This window comes from Schistocerca cancellata, chromosome 2 (genome assembly GCF_023864275.1).
Source record: "Schistocerca cancellata isolate TAMUIC-IGC-003103 chromosome 2, iqSchCanc2.1, whole genome shotgun sequence".
In the NCBI taxonomy this organism is placed as follows: Eukaryota; Metazoa; Arthropoda; class Insecta; order Orthoptera; family Acrididae; genus Schistocerca; species Schistocerca cancellata.
In genome coordinates this window covers 547,476,222-547,490,009 of record NC_064627.1, presented here as the reverse complement: position 1 = coordinate 547,490,009, position 13,788 = coordinate 547,476,222, and the positions used below count along the sequence as shown (strand labels likewise).

General features: G+C 42.9%; 1 protein-coding gene across 1 annotated transcript in view; it reads left to right on the top strand.

Moving 5' to 3' along the window:
* Positions 1-13,788, top strand: part of LOC126162128 (uncharacterized) — an 85,691-nt gene that overhangs the window by 22,296 nt on the left and 49,607 nt on the right. Inside the window, exon 2 of the mRNA XM_049918417.1 lies at positions 9,304-9,428. Coding sequence (XP_049774374.1) covers positions 9,304-9,428 — 125 coding nt within the window. The remainder of the gene's footprint in view (positions 1-9,303; positions 9,429-13,788) is intronic.

The following is a 13,788-nucleotide window of genomic DNA, read 5'->3' as shown; positions in this document are numbered from 1 at the left end:
TCATCGTCCCAACACTTTCTGTAAGCATCGCTTGACTGTACCCACGTCATCTCCCAACATCCTCCACACCAAGACGTCCATGAGGCGATGAACATCCAAGTGATTCCGGTTTTGGGGGAAGAAATGCGGCTCTGAGGTAGTCAGTGAATTCCATACTTCAGACACTTGTGCACTGGTGATGTAAAAGGTCTCTGCGTTGTCGGTGTAGGTGGTGTGCGCCTATCCACGTTTACTATTAAATCTTTGTAACGCCATCAAAAATGTGTTGGTGTTCATAATGGAGCAGAATTGTAAATGTACTGCATTTGTTGCTGCACAAGTGAAGAATGTCATGTAGGCCTTTTCCATGGTAGTGGCTAACTTGATGTAGAGAGGGCCTGCAAAGCCTATGCGAGGGACAGTAAAGGACTTGGATGGTCTCATTCGATCTGCAGATGGAGCAGCTTCAATTTTTCCTCCTGGAGCCTCCATAATATTGCAATCTAAACATGTATGCAGGACCTTTTCAATGCCTTGACAACCTTCGATGTATCCAAAACTTTTTTTCTGGTGTTCGGATAACATAATTCGAACATTAACATGATGGAGATCAACTGCAACTTACTGCCACAGAACTTCTTCCTTGGCAGTAATTAGTACGTCTACCAAATTTGGCTTAGGAGGAGATGTGGAAGACACACACACACACACACACACACACACACACACACACACACACACACATACACACATATTTTTATATATGTCTGAAAGCCGAGGTTTCGTGAACTGCTGTGACTCATCATGCAGAACTGACTGTGGTTGCTCGCTGCTGAGGTCCGTAAACTACAGCCAATCTCACAGACGAAGGAGTCCATCTTCAGTCAATAAATCAAACTGTCCAATTTTAAGGTCTTGCGGTATTAGTTTACTGCTCAGGAGTGCGTGGAGTCCCGTTGCACTATTCTGGTGCAGTAAGTACGTGCGTTTACGATCTCGACTACTGCCAACTCTCCACCAACTTTATCTTTGTGACGAATGTTATGTGTTAAGCAAAGGTTCCACCCGGTTGTAAGAATTAGTATTCTATAGGAACTGAGTTTGGAAATGTGTATGAGGCAGCCATCACATGTTTTATGTTTCTCTCCTCTTCTGAGAGGTCGTTAGCATATTTGGCGTACTGAATGGCAAAAATTTTCGAGGGCGTGCTAGCTGTGGCAATTCTTTCCACCACAAATCTACAGAATGGATTTGATTGCCAAGAAGTCCCCGTGTTAGGTGATCCGCTGGATTATCATGTCAATGACTGTCTCCGTTACTCTATTAGAGTGAAAGTCGTCCATCGATTAACATCACTGCGTATCCTGCCTAACGTCACTATAGCATTCGTCTACGTCACTGACAGTAATGTCGTACCCCGTACCTGTCCAGAAAATCTTAGTAATCGTGTTCCCACAAGTCCTTCTAGAAGCTCGAGACCTGGCAGTGATATGTTTCTGACAGGTGTGAGGTTCTTGTTGTTACAGGCTGAGTGAATCGTTGTGTCGCCGGGTAAAACACTGTAGATGTACAGAGCTACACCGTACGCCTCTTGAACATCGTGATGTTTAGTAGTTGATTTCCATCGTGGCATACGGATGCAACACAATGACGGGAAAATTGACACACAAGTATTGTACAATGTTGTCAGATCGGTCTTTCCGGTCATTTACCCTACACCACGTCTCTTGAAGTGATAACTTCGACACGACTGACACAGGAGAAAGTAGAGGGTTGTAAAATTTAACTATCGTGTGTAAGAGGTTTTTTTTTCCTTTTTTTTTTTTTTTTTTTGTAAGACCATCAGGCAATTTTTGTCTTACGTCATCCCCTTGATGTAGAAGCTGACTATTGCCGTATTCCATTATTCGCCTAAAACGTTAGTCTCTGTATCAATCTCTCTCTTTTCGGCTCTCCTATGTCTGGATCTTAAGTAGTGGTCCATTTCGCCACATGAAAGTTCAATAATTTCATGACGGCCATTAGTTCATAATACACAGCGAGAGCTTTACTGTCGTCATCTGTGTCAAACGCGAAATAGTCCATGAAAATACTGTTGACTAGTAGTTATGCAGCAACGAGAAGTGTGGTCTCATATCTAGAAACGTGTTCTTCCACTGTTGCGCAAGCAAGAATAGACTGTACGTCAGGTCATCTTAAAAGGTGAAAACTACAGGCGGAGTGTTCTTGTAGAAGAGCTTGTAACACTACCGCCCTGTCGGACGTGCGTTAGCTTTATAAAGCCTGTACTGTAATAAGTTCACGGGCTTCACCTTAAAAACAAGGATTTTAGTACATAATTTGACCGCGTGTACCTAATGGAAGCAAGATCGAACCTATACTCAGTCAATAACTACAGTGATGCGTCAAGCAAATGTACAGTATAATTACGCGTTCGCATGGACAAGAAGTACACACAGTAGATACTACCAATGATTAATACTACGGTCGCCAGCCTAATTAGGCATTGAGTGAGTTTTTCCTTGTACAAGTGTGTGCATGTACAAGCATAATAACACGTAGTAATGTTGCGTTTTATGGCAAAGTTTGGAACCAGAAAGAATCTAATGAACTAAGGTTTTCTTCTTTTGTACTAATTTGGACGAGCTAAATTACACAACACCACACAGCAATGATTACTACGAACTTCATTTGTATATTGGTCAGACTGAAATCGGGCATAGATTACCCTAGAATTAGCAATTTTGAAAACACACATACAATGTCACTATTAAAATTGGAAAAAACACTAATACACTTAGGTTAAATATAGAACTTAACTTTGCTGTTCAAATCTGATCAGTACACTTCAAGATGTGAAAGAATAGGCAAGAGAATGGGGGGGCCCTGAAACTGTTATGGTTGTTATACTGAAACTATTAAGTCCTGAAGGTAAATTAACACTCAAAATTATCAATCTGTGGATAACTACTCTTTTCTTTTATTCTTGAATTAATTAGTTATCCTTCTTTCTGTCTCAAATTAATTAAATAACATTGCTAGCTCAATTCAAAATTTATCTTTCAATTTAATCACACTGTTGTTCTTTACTAACATCTGCGTTAACAAACCTGAATTTAAACGTCTTTATAGCATAGCTTAGTCTGCAGATAATTTATTACTAACTGTAAACTTTCAATTCGGGATACTCGGGTTGCACAATATGTGGTAAGGACCCTGTCTAGGTCAGTGATAAGGATGAGTAACGGCTAAGGCAATTCTGGTAAAAGTCACGTTATTATTGAACAGTCAAAACAGTTTCGACACTGGTCCACTAAGATACACTTCTAAAGATGAAATAAATGTTTGACCTGTGCACGTCGGTGTGGCGGATGGCGGACAGCGAGATAGCGGGCAGCACAGCACACATACAAACACGGCTAAGGCTCTCACTGCATCGGCACTTTCCTTCTTCTTAGCGTCGTAATCTTTCCAATTTTGTGCCTGAGAATATAGCCATGCCAAGTAGTCGTCGGAATCGGCCCATCCGAGGCTCAATGGAATCCACTTTTCCTAGATAGCCTCCTCGGTACAGTACATGTTCCTCTGACCGATGCCCAACTCCGACTGTAATACTGAGCCCGTTGTGCCGAACCGCGCCAGTGTGCGTTTTCCCGCGCTTGCCTGCATCCACCTTTTCCCGCTCCCCTACAGGTAGGGTATTCACCACAGGTTTTCTACTACACATATTCTAATGCATTACCTACGTATGGACCAAGTGTTTAAATTACAATTTTCACATCTTACAATAGTTTTAACATTAAATACACTTTCCTTTGGTTATCAAATTGCTTGAAATCTAACGTAAATAATAACATTCATTTCAAAAGTTGTTTACAGTTTCTTTAACATGACACGAAAAGAAAAAGAAATTCAAAACATTACTTATATTACTTTACATAAATTCAGAAAGAAAAATTCATCTAAATTCATAAAAAAAAATTATTATAGGTACAGTTGTTATTGTTACAAGCTAGACTTACAAAAAATCCATCTTGGTATGGAAAACGGAAAACTTAAGACGGAAACCGGAAATCTAAAGATAGAAACAGAGAAGATCAAAACCGCGCCGACATTGCCACAAGCCTCTTCGTAGCAATAGTTGCAGGCAACACTGAGATGAACACAATTGAGGAGAAAACTAAAAACGCCAACACAAAACACGCTACAGCCTTACTTGTCAAATCGACAACGAATAAGTATCCAAAACGGGTCAGGGAAGTCCATACGACACAAATAAGTCCATGCAAAGAATAACTGAAAATAAAAGCAGAGCGCACCACGCCGACAGTGACGATCATTGAAACAGAAACCCAGGAAGATTGCCGGAAACTTGAGAGGAAGACAGTCAAATCAAGGACACAAAATGCGAAACAACAAAGAAACGCCAGCCACGTTTAACAATACAATAATTTCCAGACACATAAACTGAACAAGTATTACTGGAAGGGACATGCGATCTAAACATGTCTGAACACGTGACCAAAGAACGAAACACACAAGAAGCCAAATTCAGATTCAAGACTGGCCAAAAGGGAAAAGAATTTTCGAAAAACTTATTCGAAATCAGTCCTCGTGTCAGGAACATTCTGCTTGGTCAAGACATGGTTTCCTGCGTTTCGGGGAAGAAGAACATAAAAATAATCATCTTGTGGTGCAGTTCTTCTTGTTGTCTCCGTGCTTGCTAAGAAAATGGGATGAGAAGTTCCGCCTTATGCAAGACACCTTTTTTTCTTTTGTTTCACCTATACATGTTTCAACACTTTTGTGCTATCATCAGTGCGTTCTATTTTTATTTTTAAAATTTTTAAAATTTTTTTAAAAACTTCGCAGCGACGGAACGGACGGACCGAATGATGATGCGCACCGAAAATGTAGCAACAGATTCACTCGAATTGAGCGTGAAGGAGTGATTACTTTCATACACGTTGACAAAAATTTTTATTTTTAAAAATTCTCATCCCAAGAACATAAAAAGTTAGACTGCCAGAAAAAACAAAACATCATCGGATGCAACACCTGCACAAGAAATGGCAAACAAAAATCATGCAACAAAAATGAAGTGGACTGCCAAACTTATAAAACGACTATACTCCAGGCAACTTCAAAAAATAGAGTATGGTACTGGCTGATTGAGCAATAAGGAGCTCAAAAACGGTTGACTGTATAATCCCTGTTGTGAATTCCACAGCCAACACAACTCAAAGCAAAAACAAACACAAATGTACCTCCACAAGAAAGACAAGCTGGCGACGAGCGATGTCCTGGCGCCGCCAGCATGGCCCGTCTCTAGAAACGCCAAATATCGAAGGCAGCGTAGCCGGCCGAAGTGGCCGTGCGGTTAAAGGCGCTGCAGTCTGGAACCGTCGCAGGTTCGAATCCTGCCTCGGGCATGGATGTTTGTGATGTCCTTAGGTTAGTTAGGTTTAACTAGTTCTAAGTTGTAGGGGACTAATGACCTCAGCAGTTGAGTCCCATAGTGCTCAGAGCCATTTGAACCATTTTTTTTCGAAGGCAGCGTAATTCTCTCGCCAGTCTTTCGAGACATCGTTCAACCTAGTTAGTTTCCTCAACACAAAGGACTTCATATAACACGTGTTCTATGAACAACTCATAGAACATAGGACAGCACGGAAATTAAGACATGACCTGTATCAATGGGCGACGCTACGGATTAAACATATGTTAAGGATACAAGGACTAGAGTAACAAAGGTTAGAATATGAATGTACTAGCCTACTAGCCCAAGGCGAGAGAAAGGAGGCAGTACTGGTGGAAAGGACCATCCAAACAACTTCTCACCAATCATTGCCGCACGACAAGCAAACCTCAACACAGCACTACAATACTTCGAATCCCAAAGATCAACGTGGCTTGGACGCGAACTTCGAAACAAACACACCATCCAGAAGACACACACGCCACGTGACCGCCAACACAACACGAAGCTGACGTCAAACAGTATCCTGGCGACACAAATGCTGTTTCCCTGCGAAAATGCCCAATAGCGTCAGCAACACAATCACGTTACAATTACACAATAACGTTTTTCGTTTTAGTTTCGTAACATTACAGACTACACCGAGGAGATGTGCCTTGCAGGATCAACAGAACGCGGAGAAGCGTGCAGATGAAACACTGTTTATATCAATGAGCAACGCTGCAGACCACCCTCATATTCTGAATAGAAGAACTTGAGAAACAACAGCTAGCTAAAGAACACACCAGAGTGAGTCTAGGGGAGCGGACCACATCTCACAGGAGAACCACAAATCGCAACGAACAAGATGCAAACCAAATACAAAGTATACGATACCGCAAAAATCAAAATATACGTTAAACCAGTGACCCTCATATCAGGAGAGTATCTAAGCTTGGACACACCCATGACAGACAAGAAAACTAACGTATGTGGAAATACGGATGTAGACAAAACTCAGCAGAGAGGTTAGCGATGCGATTGACGACGATATGTCTGACAAACAGGAGAAGGTAAACAACGATTAGCTGAATGGTAAGAGTGGCAACAATGCGTGTGACGAAAAACAACTGCCTGATAAGCAAATGCGAGATGAGCAAAATTCAATTGCGAAGAAATATGCACGGCAATTATATTAGACAATAACAAACTTATTGAGTACTGCAGTGATGAACAACACGGCTGTGAAGATGAAAAACACAGTGACACAAAGATACACACACATACTGTTGAGTGGTACTTAAGATAAGTAAATAAATTAGTGAAATCAAAGTGAAGTAGAAATTAGAAAATAAATGAAAAACTTGGTTTAGAGAGTTACATAGTGGCAAACAGCGGGCAGAGCAGAAGAGACAATAACCGTGAAGTCGGCAAGTTCAGGAGAAGCCATCGCCCTCCCCACATAAGCGGACGCTGTCGATTCAGCCGTCAGGCCATCGCCCGACCAGCTCACGTGTTTCTCAGTTGTCACATGTGAGCAAAGGCCCTCGCCTACATTCCATGAGCCAATGACTGACGTTCAGAAGATTCTTCGAGAAGCTTTTCAACGTGACAGAAGAGGCAATGACCGTGAAGTCGTTCACCTCCAGTGAACTGATGAGAATAAATACGCGAGACGCAGTGGGCCCGAGAAGGAGAAGAAGAGTAGCAGTAGTTTTCAGTCAGTTTCGGTGCTGAAGACCGTCATGCAAGAAGAGACTACATCATACACAGACGCACCAAGTCCGCCGCTGTAATGGAACAGCAAGCAGCAGCCTCGGCGCCAGAAGACAGAAGTTAAAAGGTATTTGAAGTCTGATTTTTTCGTACCCGGGTGACTCGTGAGGACGGGAAGGAGACTGCCTCACATCAGCAGTCACCTGTGAGCTGGAATGAAGATCGGACAGCCGAAGACTGACAAGCGGGAGTCCGTTGTTCGAGTCCGGGACACTGGCCTTCCCCCGCCGCGCCGCTCCGCTGGCCGACGCACAACACTGACACACGCAGCCGCTTATAAAAGAGAAACACTGGGACGCCACATCCAAGGTATCACCATCCGATTCACGACTTCGTTCTCAATAATTAAACGGGCCACAGCACAATGCGCGTCTCCAGTCAGCTGGGCGAGACGGCGACACGAGATACACACCGCCACGCGTAATCAGACGCCGCCGCTGCCGCTGCCGCAGCAGAAGGCTTCGCAAACGACACAGCTGCCGCTCTCCGAGCCAGAACATCCAGTAAGGCAACAGTTGTACAAAACTTTCAATAAAAGTTATCTTATGTAAAAATGCTGTTTCATTTTACCTCATACCCGAGCCAAGGAAGAACCCACCCTGCCCACATGTTAAGAGAGAAAAATTAATTTATTTAGTATTTTTACCCTGACATAATGCTTAGAATTAAATACCCATTGGAGTAATGCTCATCCTGACAATTGACTAGCTACATTTAGTAGCAAAAGTGTTACATTTAGTGTCAGAACTGTTACAATACCAACACAACAAAGAGGACGGCCCTTTTAATGGTATGTGAAACCCCGGGAACCAACATAAAATACCTGCTTAGCAGGCTGGAGCATCGAGACGTCTTTCCAACTGCGCTCCGATTACACATACGTCGTTCCCACCCAAAGGGAGACCCAATCTACTTAGCAACGACCGAACGGACGGACCGAATGATGATGCGCACCGAAAATGTAGCAACAGATTCACTCGAACTGAGCGTGAAGGAGTGATTACTTTCATACACGTTGATAAAAGTCACAGAATTTGTCCACACTTCTCTAATTTAGAAACTAACAGAGCTGCGCCGCCCCAAGGATCTAGTATGAGATTGGAGCGTTTATTGGCTTAATAGATTTCAAGTAAGCCAGGTGAGCATGTATAATTCTGTCTTTATCGCCATAGCGTGTTGTGATAATTCTCTTGGTTCCTTTGTATGCATCAGGAATCACAGCGATATCATCAACTAAATACTTTGGCTTCTCTTCTAAGCAGATGCACAAAAATTTATTTTCGTGAATGGAGGATATCGTATGCTCCTAATCTATCGATTGCTGGAACTCAAGGACGAACTCAAGTCTCAATATTTCCAGAAAACGTCTCAAATTTTACAGTGGGCGGTCTGATATTATCTGATGGAACAAATGAAGTGACGGTTCGTAGAAGGGCGTTTATCATTAATGGCAGTGTCAGCCAGTGAGCTAAGGCGGATAGTGGGAAATACAGACGGTGGAAAAGACGGTCGGTAATCCAGGACTGTGTTCCGTTTGTCGGTCAAACACTCGTGCACAGTCTTGATGTTGTCGTGGAGAAACGACCAGGAACCTGACTTTCGGTTTGCGACTCGAATTCGCCGAATTCTCACCACCAAACACAAAACTTGATGTTGTCTCGCTAGTCCACCGTCATTTTCCGAATAGTGTCAGAGACGTACTGTCACATTCGTGACCAGGACACCTGCTGCAGCGGTGCTAGCACTTCGACTTTCTGAACGGCTGTTTTTGAAACTGCAAGGGTCGTAACACCATAACTCGCCACGAGATAGGATTGTAATTTGGAATTTCAAACAAGGATTTATAATGGAACTGGAACACACTATATATATAAACAAATATGTGGCCTAACGTTTATTAGAGTATTGTGTAAAAATTTGAAGTGAATCCGTCAAAAACCATTCGAGGTCTTGTCTTTAGTAGTATAAGTTACGTATTACACATATCTCTGGACACTTTCTGTTGAAACTAAAACCATAGAAACTAATGTTGTGCATTTGGCAGCAGGGTCTGTTGTCCTGAAATTACAGCAGCGTCCTTTTGTTTCCAGACCCAGTGTTCGCTACGGGCGTCTCTGAGGACTCCGACTTGGAACGCAGTCACACGTCGACCGTGAGAACGACCGTCGGAGGGACGGCATTCCTGATGTGCCACTTGCCCAACATCGGAAAAGTGGTGAGGCGCCCACTACAGCTCGCTCTCGCAAATACACTACTGGCTATTAAGATTGCTACACCAAGAAGAAATGCAGATGAAAAACAAGTATTCATTGGACAAATATATTATACTAGAACTGACATGTGATTACATTTTCACGCCATTTGGGTGCATAGATCTTGAGAAATCAGTACCCAGAACAACCACCTCTGGCCATAATAACAGCCTTGATACGCCTGGGCATTGAGTCAAACAGAGCCTGGATGGCGTGTGCAGGTACAGCTGCCCATGCAGCTTCAACACGATAGCACAGTTCATCAAGAGTAGTGACTGGTGTATTGTGACGAGCCAGTTGCTCGGCCACCATTGACCAGACGTTTTCAATTGCTGAGAGATCTGGAGAATGTGCTGGCCAGGGCAGCAGTCGAACATTTCATGTATCCAGAAAGGCCCGTACAGCACCTGCAACATGCGGTCGTGCGTTATCCTGCTGAAATGTAGGTTTTCGCAGGGCTCGAATGAAGGGTAGAGCCATGGGTCGTAACACATCTGAAATGTAACGTCCACTGTTCAAAGTGCCGTCCATGCCAAAAAGAGGTGACCGAGACGTGTAATCAATGGCACCCCATACCATAACGCCGGCTGATACGCCAGTATGGAGATGACGAATACACGCTTCCAATGTGCGTTCATCGCGATGTCGCCAAACACGGATGCGACCATCATGAAGCTGTAAACAGAACCTGGATTCATCCGAAAAAATGACGTTTTGCCATTCGTGCAACCAGGTTCGTCGTTGAGTACACCATCGCAGGTGCTCCTGTCTGTGATGCAGCGTCAAGGGTAACCGCAGCCATGGTCTCCGAGCTGATAGTCCACGCTGCTGCAAACGTCGTCGAACTGTTCGTGCAGATGGTTGTTATTTTTGCAAACGTCCCCATCTGTTGACTCAGGGATCGAGACGTGGCTGCACGATCCGTTACAGCCATGCGTATAAGGTGCCTGTCATCTCGACTGCTAGTGATTCGAGGCCGTTAGGATCCAGCACGGCGTTCCGTATTACCCTCCTGAACCCACCGATTCCATATTCTGCTAACAGTCATTGGATCTCGACCAAGGCGAGCAGCAAATGTCGCGATACGATAAGCCGCAATCGCGATAGGCTACAATCCGACCTTTATCAAAGTCGGAAACGTGATGGTACGCATTTCTCCTCCTTACACGAGGCATCACAACAACGTTTCAGCAGGCAACGCCGGTCAACTGCTGTTTGTGTATGAGAAATCGGTTGGAAACTTTCCTCATGTCAGCACGTTGTAGGTGTCGCCACCGGCGCCAACCTTGTGTGAATGCTCTGAAAAGCTAATCACTTGCATATGACAGCATCTTCTTCCTGTCGATTAAATTTTGCGTCTGTAGCACGTCGTCTTCGTGGTGTAGCAATTTTAATGGCCAGTAGTGTACTTCCGTCGTCCAGTTTTGAAAGCCTAATAATTAATTTAGACACTTGAGGTCCCCAATCCTTCGACATGAATTTTTAGCCAGGACTACTGTTGCACTGGTGCCACCGATTTATCCTTTTGTCGCCATTACGAACACACGTCACTAGTACACCTGATAGTGTAAGAGGAACGAAACATTTCGACATTTCTCTCTGGCAGAGGAAATGCTACTTCTGCTTCTACGTTCATATCATATAAATTCGCACAAAAAGAGTACTTAAGATCCATAGAAAGCAGTGCGTAATTTTCAATTAATTATACCATCTCTAGCAGCCATTTTATGTAGTGGTGCTCTTGTTCACCCCACTTTGTAAGCTAATACGTAGGTTGTAAAGTGTATAAGTACAGATATTTCTGTTGCTGGCTGAGGTCGATGTACTGAACAACATTATATCAATGTTTACGTCATTTTCCGATTAATAATTATAGATATTACGAATAGCATGTTTTTAGATTGGTTAGTACCTCCAACTACATGTGGCAAGAGGACACCATTAATGCGCATATTTTCCCCCAGGCAGCAGGTCAGATGTTAAGCTGTTGAAGTGTGGATACAAAACGATAAGTCTGCACGGACAAGTGTCGTTAACTTCGCGGTGCAGGTACGGCCAATGCAGAAAACATGAGGCCGTAGAGTTTGTGGTACGTTTGTGGCAAAACTGTACGGTGCAGAAAAAAACGTACACACTTATCTGTGTGCGTAGGAAGTACCACATATAAATATTTCTGCTCTTATACCTGTTACATCCTGTGTTTCGCGACGAATTCTTTATAATACCCTGCTTCAGAAGATAATTTTTTTTATTCTGTTTATTAATTATAAAAATTTATACTCGAGTGCATCATTTAAAACACAGAATTTAAAATGACATCGTGCACCAATGCACGAATGTAAGTAGAGCATGTTGCAGTTGTTTTTTAATTTCACTACATTTATGTTATTCTCCTCCATGGTTAAATCGATTGATGTTATCCTTCATAAAAGTTATCCTGAAACAATTAACATCTCTCCTTCACACAATAACACGAAACAAAGAAAAAAATAGTGTGTCCACTGTCTTAATAATTATCTCAGAGTAGTTTCCGCGGTTGTTAGTTATTACTTTTACACAAACAGGTAATTGGTAGTTGAAGTTATACGTGGGTGCATTATTTTATTCCATTACCACGTATTGCATGGACAGTGAGCAGAGGGTGTTAGATCTGTAGTGCTCTACGAACAGGATGTCATCTCCTGTGAGGCAATGGTGTGACAAGAGTGCCCGAGAGTGCATTTAGCAGCTGAGTCAAGCTCGGGTAGGCGTCTACTAAACTTTCTTCAACCGATAATCACTTTGTATGTCCATGACCAAAAGCGTGATAAGCCACTCCACAGATGATAAACTACATTCCATCAGGTCTAACAGTGTAATGTAGTTGGAGTTTCTTTATCTCTACTAACGTTCCTGTTTCGTCTCGATGTGTACTTACATCCTATAGACCAGCTCAAATTGTTCATCTTATTAGTAGAATAATTTGTTACAAAATTTTATTGATATTGTATAGCATACTGTTTTAGACCTTCCACGTCACAACAAACACACTTTTATCGTAAATATTCCTTTCTTAAAGCAATACATTTTTCAGTTATGCATGACTTCGCTGATGAGTACAAAGTGTGAGTCCCATTGAGTCGAAATTGTGGAAGGTATTTACTCCACAGGCCCCATTATACATTTTACTTCGTAAATTTCTATGGTATGTAAACGCTGTCATCAATTTCGTTAAGCGTTACAAATCGATGAAATATGCACCACGAAGGAATTATCAGAATGGAGCGGAAATCTGTAGATGTGATGTACATAAACAAACAAAACTGGATGCTTATTGAAGAGAAAGAGGGACTTGCAGCCTCATTGACTGGAGTAAAATTGTCATCACTGATGACTCAAGCTTCGAACTGAGCATCGATGACCAGCAAAGACGGGTCTGGAGATGCCTTGGGCAGCGGTGGGATACCAACCTGACTGTAGCCGGTCATAAGGCCCGACAACCAGGACCCATTTGGTTGTTAACCGCGGCACTTACATCACAGCGGTACGTCGAAGATATTCTACGCCCTTCGTGGCAAGCCATTACATTTCAGCAAGATAACGACATACACGGCCTGTATTTCTATTGTGTCTTCGTGCATGCCAAACCCTACCTTGGCCAGCAAGGTCGCCGACCTCTCCCCGAATGAGGAAGTTGGAGCTTTATGGGCAGGATCCTCCAACCAGCTAGGGATTTTGACGTTCTAACGCGACAACTGGACAGAATTTGGCACGTTATCCCTCAGGAGGAAATCAAACAACTCTGCTAATCAATGCCAAGCCGAGTAACTTCTTGCATAAGGGTCAGAGGTGGACCAACATGTTACTGACTTGCTCAGTTTGTGGAGTTCTTTCTCTTGAATAATTCATCCAATTTTTCTCAATTTTTTTTCGATATTGCAATCATTTGTTTGTCTATACATGTACGTCACATTTACCGATTTCCATCGCATTCGGATAATTCCTCCTGGTATGTGTTTTCTTTCTTAGAGTTTATCTTTATTTACACAACGTGTTGCCCTACATTACGCTCCTAAATACACAGCCTGACAAAAAGAGTGAAGCACTCAGAAGACATGGTCGGAAGTCAGTATAGCTTCGTACAGGTGCAAATCATCATCAGGATGTGAATGGTTAGTGTTGCATTTCTCTGTGACATGTAGAAGTGTTACCAGAGTGAATTACTACTGTTCGTGTTCAGTGTTCTTACCGTGCCTTTTAGGGAATACAAGGGGCGTGAACAGCTTCAGTTGTTTAGTGATCGTTGTGAATGACTCGCAGACGCCGCGTACTCGTGTGAGACAG